The sequence below is a fragment of the Trichomycterus rosablanca genome, chromosome 18, assembly GCF_030014385.1.
Source record: "Trichomycterus rosablanca isolate fTriRos1 chromosome 18, fTriRos1.hap1, whole genome shotgun sequence".
NCBI lineage: Eukaryota > Metazoa > Chordata > Actinopteri > Siluriformes > Trichomycteridae > Trichomycterus > Trichomycterus rosablanca.
The window spans coordinates 13,619,429-13,639,972 of record NC_086005.1 but is presented as its reverse complement, the minus strand read 5'-3'; the positions used below and the strand labels follow the sequence as shown (position 1 = coordinate 13,639,972).

Genomic DNA, 20,544 nt, shown 5'->3' with positions numbered 1-20,544 from the left:
TTAAATCAACAAAATCATTTCTGCCTGAAATCTCCCAGTTTAGACCAAGAGGTGACCTAATGAAATAAATACCACACTGAATTAATACCTATATGTACTAAATATTGTGCTACTAATAGTGACATTATTATTTTCAGCACATACATTTAGGAAGTAGAGTGTGGAAATAGAGACACAGCCCTCCAGCTGAATGTATAAAGTCAACATATTTATTCTGACAGTGTCTGGATGTGCAATTAGACACCTACATCAAACACCTTATTAGTGATTGACAGAGTAGTGTGGACTCCCAAATGATTCCAAAAATTACCAACTCAAGTGTTTGAGTTGCATAAAAACAATGTGTTGTGGACTAGACATAAGCTGCAGTATAATATAAATTCCTGTCATAACTATATGAAGAAAAGGTGTGGAGCTTCTGCTGAATAACATTTAAATATGTTTGTAGCTGTTTTGTGTATCAGATATAGATATATAGAAGATATACTTTATTTGTCATATATACAGTGGGGTCAAAAAGTATTTAGTCAGCCACTGATTGTGCAGGTTCTCCTACTTAGAAAGATGAGAGAGGTCTGTAATTTTCATCATAGGTACACTTCAACTATGAGAGACAAAATGAGAAAAAAAATCCAGGAAATCACATTGTAGGATTTTTAAAGAATTTATTTGTAAATGATGGTGGAAAATAAGTATTTGGTCAATAACAAACAAGCAAGATTTCTGGCTCTCACAGACCTGTAACTTCTTCATTAAGAAGCTCTTCTGTCCTCCACTCGTTACCTGTATTAATGGCACCTGTTTGACATCGTTATCTGTATAAAAGACACCTGTCCACAGCCTCAAACAGTCAGACTCCAAACTCAACCATGGCCAAGACCAAAGAGCTGTCGAAGGACACCAGGAAGAAAATTGTAGACCTGCACCAGGCTGGGAAGAGTGAATCTACAATAGGCAAGCAGGTTGGTGTGAATAAATCAACTGTGGGAGCAATTGTAAGAAAATGGAAGACATACAAGACCATTGATAATGATCTTGGGGTCAAAATCTCATCCCATGGGGTCAAAATGATCATGAGAACGGTGAGCAAAAATCCCAGAACTACACGGAGGGACCTGATAAATGACCTGCAGAGAGCTGGGACCAAAGTAACAAAGGCTACCATCAGTAACACACTACGCCGAGAGGGACTCAAATCCTGCAGTGCCAGGCGTGTCCCCCTGCTTAAGCCAGTACATGTCCAGGCCCGTCCGAAGTTTGCCAGAGAGCATATGGATGATCCAGAAGAGGATTGGGAGAATATCATGTGGTCAGATGAAACCAAAATGGAACTTTTTGGTAAAAACTCAACTCGTCGTGTTTGGAGGAAGAAGAATGCTGAGTAAACACCATACCTACTGTGAAGCATGGGGGTGGAAACATCATGCTTTGGGGCTGTTTTTCTGCAAAGGGGACAGGACGACTGATCCGTGTTAAGGGAAGAATGAACGGGGCCATGTATCGTGCGATTTTAAGCCAAAACCTCCTTCCATCAGTGAGAGCATTGAAGATGGAACGTGGCTGGGTCTTCCAGCATGACAATGATCCCAAACACACCGCTCGGGCAACGAAGGAGTGGCTCCGTAAAAAGCATTTCAAGGTCCTGGAGTGGCCTAGCCAGTCTCCAGACCTCAACCCCATAAAAAATTTGTGGAGTCCGTGTTGCCCAGCGACAGCCCCAAAACATCACTGCTCTAGAGGAGATCTGCATGGAGGAATGGGCCAAAATACCAGCTACAGTGTGTGCAAACCTGGTGAAGACTTACAGGAAACGTTTCACCTCTGTCATTGCCAACAAAGGTTATGTTACAAAGTATTGAGTTGAACTTTTGTTATTGACCAAATACTTATTTTCCACCATAATTTACAAATAAATTCTTTAAAAATCCTACAATGTGATTTCCTGGATTTTTTTTTCTCATTTTGTCTCTCATAGTTGAAGTGTTCCTATGATGAAAATTACAGACCTCTCTCATCTTTCTAAGTAGGAGAACCTGCACAATCAAAGGCTGACTAAATACTTTTTGACCCCACTGTGCATACAGTACAATGAAATTCTTTCTTCGCATATCCCAGCTTGTTTGGAAGCTGGGGTCAGAGCGCAGGGTCAGCCACCTTACGGCGCCCCTGGAGCAGATAGGGTTAAGGGTCTTGCTCAAGGACCTGCATAGTGGCTGCATAGCAGAGCCTGGATTTGAACCGCCAATCTTCTGGTTGATGGCCCAAAGCTCTACCCACTAGGCTACCACTGTCCCTAAATGCTGACTGGGCTTTGACTAGATGTTTATGTAACATTTTGTCCTAGCTTATTGTTAGTATGGCATATTTCAGCTCTGTTATTCCATTACTCATTCTATTTCTCTGATGTTCTTCATCTTTCATTTGTTCTGATACCTGTCCTCTTTTGCCATTGCTCACTGTCTTCCTACATCTCTAGTCACCTGCTCTCTCTTTCTTCTTCCAACATGGTCATTAAGTGCTCATGTAAGTATTGGAGTAATAAAAAATTCCCTGACCCTAAAAATAGGCATGTGCCGATAATCTGTTACATTGTCTGTTTATTGTTGCAAGTTAGCATATTCATCGCATATGGGCACTTTGTGGGCTGTGTCTCTAGCTATGCTATCAATCGACCACTTGTCTACATTCACATTCTTGGCTATGGCTAGGTGGTCGAAGCCCTGCAATGGATTGGCGCTCTGTCCAGGGTATTTTTGACTGGCACCAAGTGTGTCTCCTGGTGACACCAAGCCTGCCGCGACCAGGATAAAGTGGTTAATGAGAATAAAATGACATTATTATTTTATTAAAAGTATTTAACATTTATATATTATTATCTCTGTACTCCAACAGCGTTTATGGTGTTAAAGGTTTTATTACATATAAGAAACCTGTAACATTGCTACAGTAACATTTCTTAAAATGTAAATGACTGTAAATATATTTGTTTATTTATTTATTGTCTGTATAACCACCACTTCATCCTGGTCAGGGTTGCAGTGAGTCGATTTTTTGGGGTAATAGGTAGGAAACACAGCATACAGGTCATCAATCCATCACATTGCAGACACACACTCATACTTGGGGCAATTTATTAGATCCAATTGATCTGACTGCATGTCTTTGGACTTGTGGGAGGAAACCAGAGCACCTGGGGGAAACCCATGCAGACACTGGGTCATACTGCAGGGTCAGCAATTGAGATCCTTGCTCAGGGGCCCAATAGTGGCTGCATAGCAGAGCCTGGATTTGAACCAGCAATCTTCCAACTGATATCCCAAAGCTCTATCCACTAGGCTACCACTGTCCCATCTGTTTTAAATTGGGATTTGTGAGCTTTTGCTTGATCATAATAAAATAATATGCACAAAGCATACTTAACATTTTACTTGGCTTCAAAGTGATGATTATTGCTATGGCTACATCTAAAAGGCCCCTGTAGTGCAGAATTTAGGTTTTACGTGCTTTTAATTTCCACACAATCTAGCCTATAAATAATTCATTTAATTGAATTAATAATTAATTTAGTTTAACTGAGTCAATAATGTTTGTACTATTCTTTATACAGTATATGTTTTACAGTATTACAATAAAGTCATGAACAACTTAAAGGATGCGAGTTTTATTGATAAAAAATCGGCACATGCCTACCCCAAATACACTTTTACAGCTTATGGCGCCACTGGCCTGAGAAAGCCCGCTTATTCAGCCCTTCCATTATTAAAGCATGTATCACTGTGAAAACGCTTAACATCCCTCAATGCATGCATACTAACAGGCATGAAAAACGTTTCCTATTGAACTGTGTATCTTTAACGTGACTGATGTTGTTCCTTACAGACCTCCAGTGCCTTCACAGCCACCTGATGATGCCCTGTCCAGCTCCAGCATGTCTCTTTGTGACCCAATGAGACAGCGATACTCAGTGACCTGGCACCCACGGCTACCCTGTCTCATTGTGTCAGATGGCTATATGGTGACGATGCTAAAGATGCCGAACCAGCCCTCCTCTTCTTTACTGATGAGCTGCCTTCTGCTGGAAACCACTCGGAGGCTAGAGAGAGTGCACAAGCTTCTCGTCTCCGAGCAGGTGAACCGAGCTGGAATAACTGCAGAAAAATAAGTTTTAAGGGACATACTGCAGATTGTATTTAAGCTAAACTCAACAGGAATTTAACAAAATACACAAAAATACATTAAAAATAGGACACTATATATATATATATATCTCCCATTTTCTTCAAATTTAGCCATGTTAAAGTTTCCATTGCACTCAAAATACTAATGAATAAAGAAAGTAAAAGATAAATATTTTACAAACAATTATTTACTTACTCCAGCTGTTATAATATGTACCGACAAATTACATTTATGGCCCTTACAAGACATGTTTATGCAAAATGATTTGCTTATGTGTTCAAATACCATTACAGCAATGGGAAGTTAAGGGCCTAGCTCTTCTAGAGGGCAACCTGGGGGGTAGTGGGGTTTAAACCAGCGACCTTTCAATTACTAGACCAGTATCTTTACAGCTGAGCTACCACTGCTTAAACAACCCTTTTGTAGGATTATTTCATTTGCTTATTTATTTATGGCACTTTTAATCCAGTGCAATTTATAATTGTGACAGCTTCCAATGCAATAATAATAATTAGGCCAATCGACAAAAAACAGCAATGCATATCAATGCATATTTTAAACTTGCCAAGAAGATCCATGTGAACAAAGCCTCACAAGCCTTCACTGTCATAAAAATGATGATACATTGCCCAAACAATATCAAGTCAAGATTTTATTATTTGTTGAGTGGCAACCCAAATGTGCGTGTATGATAAACACCCTATCTGTAGCCAAATACCGGTGATATAAAAAGAATATTAACATAAATTATCAATAAAACGTTAGTACTAATAAATAGGCCAATATTTAAAAAAGTGGTTGATCTAGATGGTCACTTTTCATCGCTGACACATTATATATAGCAACTGCTGAGCTACAGTCAGTAACTGTACTTACAATGAACCTATAAAGTATTTTTTTAATTACCAAGCAGCTTATGCACAAGGTAGGTGTACCTTATCAAATGATCACTGAAAGTACAGTACTCATTTTGTTGAAATCCTATACAAAATGTTGTTATTCTTATTTGAGTTGAAGCATTGACACATACAAAGACAAATGGATTGAATCGTGTAGTCTGTGTCTCAGTATCTGCGACTGACTGACACTCCCTGACACTAAACCTTGCTGATTTCTGTTCACGTAATATGGCAGCTGAAAACACATGATTAGCATTTTGATTTGTAAAACATTTAAATGTGTGTATCTGGTTGTTGTGGTTGTTCAGCCCCAGGTGAGAGCCAGACTGGAGTCCATGTCCACTTTGAAGTTCACAGACAGTCTGTTGGCATTGAAAGAAAAGGAAATGCCTGAAGTGACTCTACCTCTTTTTTTGAGAGATGGAGGAAGCACAGGAGTCAGCAGAGTGACAATGGAGAAAGCACAGGTCAGCCATCGGTTCTCTCACTTGACCTGTGAATATCTAGGCACTATATATAGGGTCAGGTCAGAATTTTGCATATACAAAAATAGATCATGTATGTCAAGTCTTGGGATCTTGACATCTATTGTAGTTTTGTGACTTAATAATGAAATGGGTAAAAATAAACATATATACAGTGTATCACAAAAGTGAGTACACCCCTCACATTTCTGCAGATATTTAAGTATATCTTTTCATGGGACAACACTGACAAAATGACACTTTGACACAATGAAAAGTAGTCTGTGTGCAGCTTATATAACAGTGTAAATTTATTCTTCCCTCAAAATAACTCAATATACAGCCATTAATGTCTAAACCACCGGCAACAAAAGTGAGTACACCCCTAAGAGACTACACCCCTAAATGTCCAAATTGAGCACTGCTTGTCATTTTCCCTCCAAAATGTCATGTGATTTGTTAGTGTTACTAGGTCTCAGGTGTGCATAGGGAGCAGGTGTGTTCAATTTAGTAGTACAGCTCTCACACTCTCTCATACTGGTCACTGAAAGTTCCAACATGGCACCTCATAGCAAAGAACTCTCTGAGGATCTTAAAAGACGAATTGTTGCGCTACATGAAGATGGCCAAGGCTACAAGAAGATTGCCAACACCCTGAAACTGAGCTGCAGCACAGTGGCCAAGATCATCCAGCGTTTTAAAAGAGCAGGGTCCACGCAGAACAGACCTCGCGTTGGTCGTCCAAAGAAGCTGAGTGCACGTGCTCAGCGTCACATCCAACTGCTGTCTTTGAAAGATAGGTGCAGGAGTGCTGTCAGCATTGCTGCAGAGATTGAAAAGGTGGGGGGTCAGCCTGTCAGTGCTCAGACCATACGCCGCACATTACATCAAATTGGTCTGCATGGCTGTCACCCCAGAAGGAAGCCTCTTCTGAAGTCTCTACACAAGAAAGCCCGCAAACAGTTTGCTGAAGACATGTCAACAAAGGACATGGATTATTGGAACCATGTCCTATGGTCTGATGAGACCAAGAATAATTTGTTTGGTTCAGATGGTCTCAAGCATGTGTGGTGGCAATCAGGTGAGGAGTACAAAGATAAGTGTGTCATGCCTACAGTCAAGCATGGTGGTGGGAATGCCATGGTCTGGGGCTGCATGAGTGCAGCAGGTGTTGGGGAGTTACATTTCATTGAGGGACACATGAACTCCAATATGTACTGTGAAATACTGAAGCAGAGCATGATCCCCTCCCTCCGGAAACTGGGTCGCAGGGCAGTGTTCCAGCATGATAATGACCCCAAACACACCTCTAAGACGACCACTGCTTTATTGAAGAGGCTGAAGGTAAAGGTGATGGACTGGCCAAGAATGTCTCCAGACCTAAACCCAATAGAACATCTTTGGGGCATCCTCAAGCGGAAGGTGGAGGAGCGCAAAGTCTCGAATATCCGCCAGCTCCGTGATGTCGTCATGGAGGAGTGGAAAAGCATTCCAGTGGCAACCTGTGAAGCTCTGGTAAACTCCATGCCCAGGAGAGTTAAGGCAGTTCTGGGAAATAATGGTGGCCACACAAAATATTGACACTTCAGGAACTTTCACTAAGGGGTGTACTCACTTTTGTTGCCGGTGGTTTAGACATTAATGGCTGTATATTGAGTTATTTTAAGGGAAGAATAAATTTACACTGTTATATAAGCTGCACACAGACTACTTTTCATTGTGTCAAAGTGTCATTTTGTCAGTGTTGTCCCATGAAAAGATATACTTAAATATCTGCAGAAATGTGAGGGGTGTACTCACTTTTGTGATACACTGTACATATACATAAAAATTTGGTTTAATTATTATTAAGGGGGGCAGGATAGATGGATCAACCCACAAGCCCATGCCTTGTGCTCAGGTGTCCACATATTTTTGGCCATACTAAAGCCAATAAAGCCTTAATAAACTATTTTAGTCAGATATAGGCATGAATGAGATTAACTAAATTATTTATTAATATTTTTTGTGGTCCTACAGGCGGGTGATGATGGCTCAGACTCAGACGGGAGTCCGTATGCAGTCTCTATTATGGAGGACGGGGGTAGACTAGAATTTGCCTCCATGTTTGACACCCTTCATGCCCAGTCCCAGGCTGACCCAGAAGATCAGGAGCAAGCTTCTTCAGCTGTATTGGAAGAACTGACCAGGGTCCAGAGAAGCTTGCTAACAGCCTGGGCTCTTGGTGTTTCCCTCGGGGGTTCCATGGATCAGAGAAAGCATTTGCTGAAATATACCGTCTCATGCGCGGTCCGTCTGGCTCGCTTTCTCTGGGTTTCGGAGCTGTTGGTAAAGCCTTGCCAGCAACAGGAAAGACTCCAGACATCTCATGTGTTTAAATTCCTTAGGTCTCTGCTGTCCTTTCTGGCATGGGATTCTTTCCATCAGGGTAGTTCAAACTGCTTTGGGATTGTCCTGGACCTTACCCAACAGTTCATCCAGCATTTTCTCTTTTTGTCTTCGGATGCTGTCTGTTCCTCTCAGAACTTCACCGCAGCTCTTCTGGTCCTTCAGGAGGCATCAAAGAGTTTGGATCAGACATACAGTTTATCTCAGAAAACAGATAATCAGGGACAGGATGATGGTTTCGCCTGTTCCTCGGATATGTTCTTCATTACACTGTTACAGGAAAATGAGAATGCTGCAGCTGTCAGCTCACGGCTGAGAAACAGACCCTCAAATAGGTATCTGTGATTTTTGAAAACTATGTAAGTTGTTGAGTTGTTGAAGGAGGAACTGTTACTAATGTTTTGCATGAACATTTACAGATTGGTGGCTGTCTGGAGGTATCTGTACACACAGGCTTTGCAGTACCAGGCAAGGTTATGCAGTCACAGAGGTCTGGCAGGCCGCAACAAGGAACTGGAGAACATGTGGAATGTCATTTCTCAAATCCAGAGATCACTACAGAGTGCTGGAGACCATTTGGAGAAAAGTCCTGCTTTGAAGAGCATAACAGGTTAGAGTCGGTTAACCAGTTTAGTTTGATTCCCTAAAATCCCTTACATCAAACACATAGTTATTTATTTATTTTTTATTTTTTTAATTTCATTGTATTTTTTATTTTATTTTATTGTATTTTTTTTTTTTTTAGCACGTCCAATTTCATCCCGTCAATCATCCTCTCACTAATGCCGGTCCCTGCTCCTGATTGGGGCTGACGAGGCCGTTCCACGCCTCCTCCGACACGTGCACAGCCAATCGACCGTCTTATCACCCACACTTGACGAGTGCAGCGCGGCAGAGCACTGTGCACGGAGGATCACACACTCCGCCGCACCCCTTCCCGTCTCCATGCAGGCGCCACCAACCATCCAGCAGAGGGCTCAACCGCCCCAGTCCTGAGAGAGTATCCCGTCCGGTCTCAAATCCCGCCCCCCACCTGAACAACAGGCCAATCGTTGTTCATATAGCCGCCCAGCCTCGACCGGTGAAGGCAGAGCTGGATTCGAAACGACGCACTTTCGAGATCCAGCTCTGGTTGCAGCGCGTGTTTTTACCGCTGCGCCACCGAACACATAGTTTTAAATGCAATATTCAAATTACATACAGCTGAGGTCAAAGGTTTACATCCACTATTACATTTTAATTCTTTCATAGGCTTATTGATAGCATTCAGAAAATATACAGGTAAAAATATACATACAGGACGCAGCAGCTATGGTTAGATCTTTGACCTCTTTACTTGGCATAATTGGTGGCATAAATTGACTTTCTTTTCTAGCGGAACCCTTTTTCACCCATGCATTCTGTACAGGCGCCTCTCTATCTGCTAATCAGGGTCCTTACACAACGTTTGAAGACCCCACCCACGTAGTCTGGTCGTCCCACCTTAGCAGAACCGTGTCTGCTGCGGGCGCTGCCAATCATGCCTGCTAGATGGCGCCCAGCCGACCGGTGGCAACGGGGGTTTCGAACTGAGGAGTTTAGAATCTCGGCGCTGGTGTGCTACCGGAATATCCCACTGCGCCACAGAAATGGACTTTTTAGTATAGTTCACATACATTCTTGATTCTCATTGTTCTAATGTCTTTATCAGGGTTGGAACAGCCAATTGCATTCAAGATTTTCTCCCAGATGTTCCCATTTTAATGCTTGTGGCTCAGATGCAGTCAAGATTTACATGGATACAGAGGTGTCAGCAGCTTTAGTCATAATTACTAACATGTATTAGTTTAAAGAAGTATATAATTATTCAACCACAGAAAAAAACTTGCAGAAATAATTGTCCCAAGCCTATAATGACGAACATTTCCTTTATTAGTGTATGCAAGCTTTTAACTGCAGCTGTGTATAATGTCTCAAAAATAATAAAGATATTTGATACTGTTGAATATGCATGTAATTTGGTTTTTTTGTTGTTGTTGTATATTTGTACAGTAATATGCAATTTGGGACACAGCCAATTTGTTTGTTGTATTTGTGGTTTTTATGTTGTTTTCTAAACAAAAATGGGGCAAATTGGAACCCCCTGATCAATGCAAAAATCGATTTTACATCTGTTTTATCTGTGTGCAGGGGAGCAGCACTTCCTTTTAGGTGAATACAGTGAGTGCATCCAAGCTTGGAGAGTCCAGTTGTTGGAAGGAAGAGAGAGATGTAGGCTTCGCACCACACTGTGCAGACAACAGTTTTACAAGTTTAAAGATAAGATTTACGTCAAGCTGTCAAAGCATGCTTGGTGCATTATTATTATGCTTAAATGTCATATAAATTTTCATTGAAGTATTTTAGGCCATTATTCATGACCTTTACTTATAATTACTTCACTGATGCACAAGCACTCTTGATTAACGTTTGTTATAATCACCTAAAATAAAAACCTGTCTGTTGGATTCTGTTGAGCAGCTGGGTCGCGGGCATGCTTCCTAGAGACACGCTACTGTCTGGCTCTTCTGTTTGGTGAGTTGTATCAGTATCGGCTGAGGGAAGCACAGGCTATGTGTGATGCCATGGCTCAGCAGCTGCAGTCAAAAAGCAGCCAGGCACCAGAAGAAAACACAAACACAAGAGGTAATAAGTAGAAATGTAACCCATAAGTGAAATCAAATAAGTTTATTTTCTGTTCTTGGTACATTTTTTACATTTATTTTTTTAATTATATTTATGCATTCTTTCCTTTTTCTTCCAATAAAGTCTTATCCAAAAACTGAGGTATTACTTCTAACCACTGAAGACTCTGACCCTTACCTAGGAGGGCAGTTCCTAATATGCATCCCTTCCAACACTTGTGTAGTGACCAACCACTGCACAAAGGTTCACACGGGGAGGACTATCACTTACAGAGAGTCATGCACAGATTTCTTGTTACCTGTATCTGTGCAGACACCTTTGACCTGTCAGCAGAGGCCACAATTGCAACAGTAATAAGGAATTCCTTTGGCCTGCCCTCCCTCAGACATGGCCAATCTTGTCTGTGTATGTGCCTGGTTGGCCCATAGCAGATTTAGATTCCAACTGGAGAGCTCGAGATCTCAGCAGTGGTGGGCCAGCATGTTTTATAGCTGCGCCACCCCAGCTCCCCAGATATGGTGCTTTTGAGATCTTATACACTCACGTTCACCCCAACTGTGTTTGCTGTTTAGTACAATCAATAGTAGATTTAGATGTACTTTATATTGCTAATGTATGTTTCACCATTGTCTTCCTACACAGACGAGTCTCAGTTAGACATCTGGCTACCTCGGCAGGTGAACAATGAGGCTGCTTATGCTGTGGTACAGTCTCTTGGCAGGTTCATGGCTTCCTATTTTACCAACCAGCCTCTCACCATCTTTCCACCACACAATGTGGATGTTCTACCACCTTTGCATTTACCGCAGTGTAAGTAACAACTTACTGCAATCTAACACCACACCATTGCGAATAACCATTCTAATATTTCAGACTGAAAGCTAATCTATCCTACTCTTGCAGTGGCAGGTCGGCGCATGGTGGCTCTTTCTCAGAGTCAGGTGGCTGCCACTGTACGATCACAGCACCTCTCAGGGGTATGGACAGTGGATTATGCTTTGGAGCTGCTCCTGCTGGGTGGGCTGATGCCTGAGGCCACTTGGTTGGCTCAAAGTTTGGGTGACTGGAAGATGGCTGCATCACTTGGCCTGGCGTACACCACCTACTGCAGATTGCAGTACGATTTCTGCAGGTATGGCATAGTCTTCCTTACTTGGGCATACCTAGGGCCACCTATAAATATATTTGAAACACTAAATTGATACACACACACATTGCATATGCATATTTATTTCTCAACAAAAGTTTGTGCATTAGGATAAGTGTAGATTTGACCAACATGGGGATATACACTGATCAGCCATAACATTAAAACCACCTCTTTATTTCTACACTCACTGTCCATTTTATCAGCTCCACTTACCATATAGAAGCACTTTGTAGTTCTACAATTACTGACTGTAGTCCATCTATTTCTCTACATACTTTTTTAACCTGCTTTTACTCTGTTCTTCAATGGTCCCCCCCCAAGGACCACCACAGAGCAGGTATTATTTAGGTGGTGGATCATTCATCACTGCAGTGACACTGACATGGTGGTGGTGTGTTAGTGTGTGTTGTGCTGGTATGAGTGGATCAGACACAGCTGCGCTGCTGGAGTTTTTAAATACTGTGTCCACTTACTGTCCACTCTATTAGACACTCCTACCTAGTTGGTCCACCTTGTAGATGTAAAGTCAGAGACGATCGCTGATCTGTTGCTGCTGTTTGAGTTGGTCATCTTCAAGACCTTCATCAGTGGTCACAGGACGCTGCCCATGGGGCGCTGTTGGCTGGATATTTTTGGTTGGTGGACTATTCTCAGTCCAGCAGTGACAGTGAGGTGTTTAAAAACTCCATCAGCATTTCTGTGTTTTATCCACTCATACCAGCACAACACACACTAACACACCACCACCATGTCAGTGTCACTGCAGTGCTGAGAATGATCCACCACCTAAATAATACCTACTCTGTATTGGTCCTGGGAGAGTCCTGACCATTGAAGAACAGCATGCAAGGGGGCTAACAAAGCTTGTAGTGAAACAGATGGACTACAGTCAGTAATTGTAGAACTACAAAGTGCTTTTATATACAGTAGAGTAGAGCTGATAAAATAGAAAGTGAGTGTAGAAACAAGGAGGTGGTTTTAATGTTATGGCTGATCGGTGTATATACTGTGTATATATATATATATATATATATATATATATATATATATATATATATATATTAGGGCTGTCAAACGATTACAAATTTTAATCGTGATTAATCTCAGAATTTCATATAGTTAATCGCGATTAATCGCATTAAAAAAAATCTGTGTAAATGTTATAGAAAACAAGGATTTTTATGTGAAATGTTACAATTAAAATGGTGAACACATTTTATGCTAAATGTACTGATGTTAAAAACTGCTGTAACAAGAGAAAACTGTTTTATTCACTCACATACTAGGCAGTAATACTATCCAATGGTTTGATGGACGTTTCTACACGAAGTGAGTGTGTTTTGACCCTTTGGGGCTTCCATAGTTCATGGACTAACGTGCTTGACTCAGCTGTCCGGTATTCTTTACCGTAACAGAATAAGTTAATAAAGTGTTCTGCTCCCGACAACTTGTGAATATAGCGTGTATTTGTTTCTTTATTATGCAAGTGCAAATGTTACGACGCTCTTTTACATTTTGTTAACAAACCGCAAATGAAAAACGGTGGCAAGTCCGACATTAAAACGTTTGTTCTACCAGTCAAGTCTCAACATGAACTAGAAATTGCGTTAATGGCACTTTTTTTTTATCGCGTTAAATTAAGATTGCGTTAATGCGTTATTATCGCGTTAACTTCGACAGCCCTAATATATATATACTGTATATATCCAGTGTATCACAAAAGTGAGTACACCCCTCACATTTCTGCAAATATTTCATTATATCTTTTCATGGGACAACACTATAGACATTAAACTTGGATATAACTTAGAGTAGTCAGTGTACAACTTGTATAGCAGTGTAGATTTACTGTCTTCTGAAAATAACTCAACACACAGCCATTAATGTCTAAATAGCTGGCAACATAAGTGAGTACACCCCACAGTGAACATGTCCAAATTGTGCCCAAAGTGTCAATATTTTGTGTGACCACCATTATTATCCAGCACTGCCTTAACCCTCCTGGGCATGGAATTCACCAGAGCTGCACAGGTTGCTACTGGAATCCTCTTCCACTCCTCCATGATGACATCACGGAGCTGGTGGATGTTAGACACCTTGAACTCCTCCACCTTCCACTTGAGGATGCGCCACAGGTGCTCAATTGGGTTTAGTCCATCACCTTTACCTTCAGCTTCCTCAGCAAGGCAGTTGTCATCTTGGAGGTTTTCGAAGGGAGGGGATCATGCTCTGTTTCAGAATGTCACAGTACATGTTGGAATTCATGTTTCCCTCAATGAACCGCAGCTCCCCAGTGCCAGCAACACTCATGCAGCCCAAGACCATGATGCTACCACCACCATGCTTGACTGTAGGCAAGATACAGTTGTCTTGGTACTCCTCACCAGGGCGCCACCACACATGCTGGACACCATCTGAGCCAAACAAGTTTATCTTGGTCTCGTCAGACCACAGGGCATTCCAGTAATCCATGTTCTTGGACTGCTTGTCTTCAGCAAACTGTTTGCGGGCTTTCTTGTGCGTCAGCTTCCTTCTGGGATGACGACCATGCAGACCGAGTTGATGCAGTGTGCGGCGTATGGTCTGAGCACTGACAGGCTGACCTCCCATGTCTTCAACCTCTGCAGCAATGCTGGCAGCACTCATGTGTCTATTTTTTAAAGCCAACCTCTGGATATGACGCCGAACACGTGGACTCAACTTCTTTGGTCGACCCTGGCGAAGCCTGTTCCGAGTGTAACCTGTCCTGGAAAACCGCTGTATGACCTTGGCCACCATGCTGTAGCTCAGTTTCAGGGTAGCAATCTTCTTATAGCCCAGGCCATCTTTGTGGAGAGCAACAATTCTATTTCTCACATCCTCAGAGAGTTCTTTGCCATGAGGTGCCATGTTGAATATCCAGTGGCCAGTATGAGAGAATTGTACCCAAAACACCAAATTGAACAGCCCTGCTCCCCATTTACACCTGGGACCTTGACACATGACACCAGGGAGGGACAACGACACATTTGGGCACAATTTGGACATGTTCACTGTGGGGTGTACTCACTTATGTTGCCAGCTATTTAGACATTAATGGCTGTGTGTTGAGTTATTTTCAGAAGACAGTAAATCTACACTGCTATACAAGCTGTACACTGACTACTCTAAGTTATATCCAAGTTTCATGTCTATAGTGTTGTCCCATGAAAAGATATAATGAAATATTTGCAGAAATGTGAGGGGTGTACTCACTTTTGTGATACACTGTATATATATATATATATATATATATATATATATATATATATATATATATATATATATATATATATATATATATATATATATATAAAGGGTGTCCCAAAATTCACGCAAGAAGTAATTTTGATAGAGAACACAGGTTTTTAAATAAAAATTGTAAATTTTTAATTGATTCATAAAGTATACAGTATAGGGTTATGTATGGAATAGCATATTGGGTAAATGGCCTCCACGGCTTTGCTGGCACATACGCACTCTTTTGTCGAAATTTTCCATGACCGTTTTGCATAAATGTGGCTGAATTTCGTTGATACAGCGCTCAATTTCCTCCTTCAAGGCGTGGGTGGTCGTGGACTTGATGGCATAAACCATAGACTTCAAAAAACTCCAAAGAAAAAAGTCCAACGACGTTAAATCGCATGATCTGGGCGGCCAATTCTGATCACCAAAACGGGAAATTTCACGACCAGGAAATGACTCATGCAGTAATTGAATTGTTTCTCGGGCTGTATGGCATGTGGCACCGTCTTGTTGAAACCACATGTCGTCCACATCCATATCTTGCAATTTAGGCACAAAAAGCTGGATTATCATGTCGCAATAGCGAGCACCATTAACTGTTATTGCCTGACCAGCCGCATTTTCGAAGAAGAATGGTCCGATGATGCCTCCAGCCCAAAATCCGCACCAAACAGTGACACGTTGTGGATGCATTTGTTTCTCAACAATCACTCGTGGATTTTCTGAACCCCAAATGTGACAATTTTAATGATTAATGAAGCCATCAAGATGAAAATGAGCCTCATCGCTTAAGATGACTTTGTTCGAAAAATCGGCATCCACTTGTTGTTGTTCCAAAATCCATTCAACGAACTCTCTTCGCTGTGCGTGGTCAGTAGGCTTCAGTTCTTGACTCAGTTGAACTTTGTAAGCATGAAGATGCAAATCTTTCGTGAGAATACGCTGTAGAGAGCTTCTGGAAATGTTCAATTCTTGACCACGGTGCCGAATTGATGTTCCTGGACTCTCAGCAACACTCTCACGAACTGCTTCGATGTTTTGTGTTGAACGACTTGTTGAAGGACGGCCAGAGTGTCTAAGATCACTAATTGATCCAGTCTCCCTGAATTTTTTAATTAATCTCTTCACAGTTGATGAAGTTATTATTATGTTATTATCACTATTCTGACCATATTTTGTACGAAAATTGCGAACTGTAGCTGCCAAACCTTCATTATTTTTAAAATATTGCTCAACAATGAAAACGCATTGTTCTTTCGTGTAGCGCTCCATTTTTAATAACCCTGAACTGTGAGCTGTCACGCTGTCTTTTTTTTTTCGTTGGCAACACTTTACCGCACAAATGGCGCCAAATTCAAATCTTGCGTGACTTTTGGGACACCCTTTATATATATATATATATATATACACAGTGTATCACAAAAGTGTGTACACCCCTCACATTTCTGCAGATATTTAAGTATATCTTTTCATGGGACAACACTGACAAAATGACACTTTGACACAATGAAAAGTAGTTTGTGGGCAGCTTATATAACAGTGTAAATTTATTCTTCCCTCAAAATAACTCAATATACAGCCATTAATGTCTAAACCACCGGCAACAAAAGTGAGTACACCCCTTAGTGAAAGTTCCTGAAGTGTCAATATTTTGTGTGGCCACCATTATTTCCCAGAACTGCCTTAACTCTCCTGGGCATGGAGTTTACCAGAGCTTCACAGGTTGCCACTGGAATGCTTTTCCACTCCTCCATGACGACATCACGGAGCTGGCGGATATTCGAGACTTTGCGCTCCTCCACCTTCCGCTTGAGGATGCCCCAAAGATGTTCTATTGGGTTTAGGTCTGGAGACATGCTTGGCCAGTCCATCACCTTTACCCTCAGCCTCTTCAATAAAGCAGTGGTCGTCTTAGAGGTGTGTTTGGGGTCATTATCATGCTGGAACACTGCCCTGCGACCCAGTTTCCGGAGGGAGGGGATCATGCTCTGCTTCAGTATTTCACAGTACATATTGGAGTTCATGTGTCCCTCAATGAAATGTAACTCCCCAACACCTGTTGCACTCATGCAGCCCCAGACCATGGCATTCCCACCACCATGCTGACTGTAGGCATGACACACTTATCTTTGTACTCCTCACCTGATTGCCGCCACACATGCTTGAGACCATCTGAACCAAACAAATTAATCTTGGTCTCATCAGACCATAGGACATGGTTCCAGTAATCCATGTCCTTTGTTGACATGTCTTCAGCAAACTGTTTGCGGGCTTTCTTGTGTAGAGACTTCAGAAGAGGCTTCCTTCTGGGGTGACAGCCATGCAGACCAATTTGATGTAGTGTGCGGCGTATGGTCTGAGCACTGACAGGCTGACCCCCCACCTTTTCAATCTCTGCAGCAATGCTGACAGCACTCCTGCGCCTATCTTTCAAAGACAGCAGTTGGATGTGACGCTGAGCACGTGCACTCAGCTTCTTTGGACGACCAACGCGAGGTCTGTTCTGAGTGGACCCTGCTCTTTTAAAACGCTGGATGATCTTGGCCACTGTGCTGCAGCTCAGTTTCAGGGTGTTGGCCATCTTCATGTAGCGCAACAATTCGTCTTTTAAGATCCTCAGAGAGTTCTTTGCCATGAGGTGCCATGTTGGAACTTTCAGTGACCAGTATGAGAGAGTGTGAGAGCTGTACTACTAAATTGAACACACCTGCTCTCTATGCACACCTGAGACCTAGTAACACTAACGAGTCACATGACATTTTGGAGGGAAAATGACAAGCAGTGCTCAATTTGGACATTTAGGGGTGTAGTCTCTTAGGGGTGTACTCACTTTTGTTGCCGGTGGTTTAGACATTAATGGCTGTATATTGAGTTATTTTGAGGGAAGAATAAATTTACACTGTTATATAAGCTGCACACAGACTACTTTTCATTGTGTCAAAGTGTCATTTTGTCAGTGTTGTCCCATGAAAAGATATACTTAAATATCTGCAGAAATGTGAGGGGTGTACTCACTTTTGTGATACACTGTATATATATATACACTGTGTATATATGTATATATACAGTATGTTGGCTATACATCTCAGTTGGCTGATTTCTGGCCTTTGTCACATGGACCACCTAAAAAACTAATACTAACATACTAACACACGCCCCCTCCGGACTTGTGTGAAACTATAGGTTGCTTCTTTACACCAGCCACCAGTGCATTTTTCCAAAGAACATTAGCATGTATGGATACATGCTCTGTATTCCTCTTGGCCCTTTTTCCATGTCATTGTTGCACTAGACTTGTTTATAAGGGGATATATTTATATATTTTTATTTCTGTAAAAAACATAAATACTTTTTTTCTTTTAGTGGATAAATGCCTTCTGATCTCAAGTTTTTGGTTGTTTATGGTGGACTAATAATAAAAAACGATTATTTTTGCTGTAGGCTGAATTACAAAGAGCTGTACCTTCCTGTGGAGCTGCAACCCAGCTCCATCTTTCAGAGTCAGCTGGAATTATTGTTGGGAAGCACAGTGGCATCTGAAAGACATGACCGGGCTTTCAGAAACCTGCCAGGTTTGGTCCTCAGTTCTTGATTTGGCTCATCTCACTATTTATAGTCTGTTCAGCAACAGCAACTTAGGTAACAGTCCCTGATGCAGTGCTGATCTTTGTCTCTTGTGTTAGACATTGTGGAAGTCGAGGACATGGAGCTGCTGCAGGTTTCGGTGCAGGAGATCCTCAGGGCTTCAGTCATGGCCGAGGTGGATGTTATGTCACGGCCACTCACACAGCTGCTGGAATCAGCTAAGGAACAAGCCTCCGCAATGTCAACTCTGGTGCCTCCTGCTTTATACCTCCCAGCACCTCCTTTGTACTGCCCACAACCTGCTCCCAACACACAGGTACACCACACCCAAACTGCAGTTAGAATGGGATGCATATGGCATATAAGAAGTAGTATTCTAAGTTATTCATTACCCAAAGATGATTAATTTATCATGCTTTTTTATGAGTGAATTTAGATTGAGGTGAAACTATGTTATTTTTAGTGTATTTTTAGCTGTTTTTAGGATTGCATCTTGACATCTTGACACTTGTGTTCTTCTAAGGACTCTGTTGGAGACATGGTGTTGGCTCTGGAGAGGGAGGCACGCAGCCACGTAGCTGCAGCATTTCAGCGACTGCTACTGCTCTTCAGAGCTGCCCGCTGCTCCCGTCCTGCTGCCCAGTGGTACATAAATGGTCTGAGTCGCTGTCGACGACTTTTTAGCAAGGTAAATGTTTTAGTTTGGTTTGCGATTGAAAAGGGCTGCATGCAAGCGAACATAAAAAGAGAAATCATACAATCAGCAGATCCACTGTGTAAAATGGTCAAAATTCTGAGGATTTTTTTCCCCTTTATTTCGGAATCTACTGATCTCCAATTCCCGAGTGTGAATCTACTGCTGCTTGCGCAATCCCTGATCTGATCAAGGAAAGCTGGATCACCACACGCCCTGATTATAAAGTGCAATTACATATAGTGATGATTTAAAAATGTTTATTTCTTGTAACGTTTTACAGGTCAGGAAAAGGAGAGCAGAGCTTAAAAATGACATTCCAGAAGGGTTAAAAAAGTTTGCTAATCGTCGTGGCTTTTTCCTCCTGAGGTCCACTGAGGACAGGGATGTATCCGCTGTTGCTAAAGAAACAATGGGTATGTTCTTACAGTTTGTGGGCCTCGCCAGGAGACATCAAAATACCTTCGGCTTATTTATTTTCAATGCCATTATAACCAGTTGATCTGTTTTTACTGGTTGGTGTTTGTGTGCTTTTTTCAGTACACTTCAGAGAGTTGTGTGGCCTATGCTGGATGCTGCATGCTCGTGACCAGCTTGCTCTTTCTTGTAGAAGGTATCAGGCTGCAAGAAACAAGTCCAAAGACTCTAAGGTACAATGCACACAAAACCAATAAAATCAAATGCTCACGCTATTCCTAGTGTGGTTCTAAATAGGTTTTACATTTTTTTCTTGGCATTTTTTTCTTAATTTTTAGGCTGCCGATAACAGTTTACTCGATTTGTCTGTGGAGGTTCTGCACTGGGCTTGTCGACTACAGCCTTTCTCTCGCTTCCTTAATGCTGAGGAGACTCTGCAGGACTTGGTTCTCAGTCTTGTGGCTGAACTTCCTTCTATTCCTATAGTAAGGGCAACACTCTGTACTGTACCGTACATCCATTAGCAAATTCAAATTTCTGCTTTTATCACTTTCCACCTGTTTTTCCACCTGTTTTATTTGATGTCTTTTTTTAAATCATTTCCAGGTAGCGGAGGCACTAGTCACCATATTTCCAGATGAGGTGGATTCAGTCCGGGTGCCTCTCAGAGAGAAGTACACTACACTGCTGCAGAGATTAAGTTCCTGCACTGTACAGGCTTCAAATTCAATACAAGGTTAAACACAGCTGTTTATTTGCTTTTACCTTATATGATCTGTTTCTATTTTGAATACTTTTAAACTGCTGTAGCTTTGTAAATTCTGCACAATTTTAAAACCT

The 20,544-nt window shown here is 41.7% G+C and overlaps 1 protein-coding gene across 2 annotated transcripts in view; it reads left to right on the top strand.

Moving 5' to 3' along the window:
• cplane1 (ciliogenesis and planar polarity effector 1) overlaps positions 1 to 20,544 on the top strand; it is a 55,461-nt gene that overhangs the window by 5,426 nt on the left and 29,491 nt on the right. Inside the window, exons 2-17 of one of the 2 annotated variants that reach the window (XM_063013599.1) lie at positions 2,477 to 2,523; positions 3,880 to 4,129; positions 5,387 to 5,545; positions 7,562 to 8,265; positions 8,350 to 8,540; positions 10,100 to 10,180; positions 10,430 to 10,594; positions 11,237 to 11,404; positions 11,498 to 11,726; positions 18,450 to 18,580; positions 18,692 to 18,909; positions 19,117 to 19,281; positions 19,571 to 19,703; positions 19,828 to 19,937; positions 20,043 to 20,189; positions 20,311 to 20,440. In XM_063013599.1, the coding sequence (XP_062869669.1) occupies positions 3,929 to 4,129; positions 5,387 to 5,545; positions 7,562 to 8,265; positions 8,350 to 8,540; positions 10,100 to 10,180; positions 10,430 to 10,594; positions 11,237 to 11,404; positions 11,498 to 11,726; positions 18,450 to 18,580; positions 18,692 to 18,909; positions 19,117 to 19,281; positions 19,571 to 19,703; positions 19,828 to 19,937; positions 20,043 to 20,189; positions 20,311 to 20,440 (2,932 nt within the window). In that variant the 5' untranslated portion in view covers positions 2,477 to 2,523; positions 3,880 to 3,928. The remainder of the gene's footprint in view (positions 1 to 2,476; positions 2,524 to 3,879; positions 4,130 to 5,386; positions 5,546 to 7,561; positions 8,266 to 8,349; positions 8,541 to 10,099; positions 10,181 to 10,429; positions 10,595 to 11,236; positions 11,405 to 11,497; positions 11,727 to 18,449; positions 18,581 to 18,691; positions 18,910 to 19,116; positions 19,282 to 19,570; positions 19,704 to 19,827; positions 19,938 to 20,042; positions 20,190 to 20,310; positions 20,441 to 20,544) is intronic. The other variant, XM_063013598.1, reaches the window with a different exon arrangement.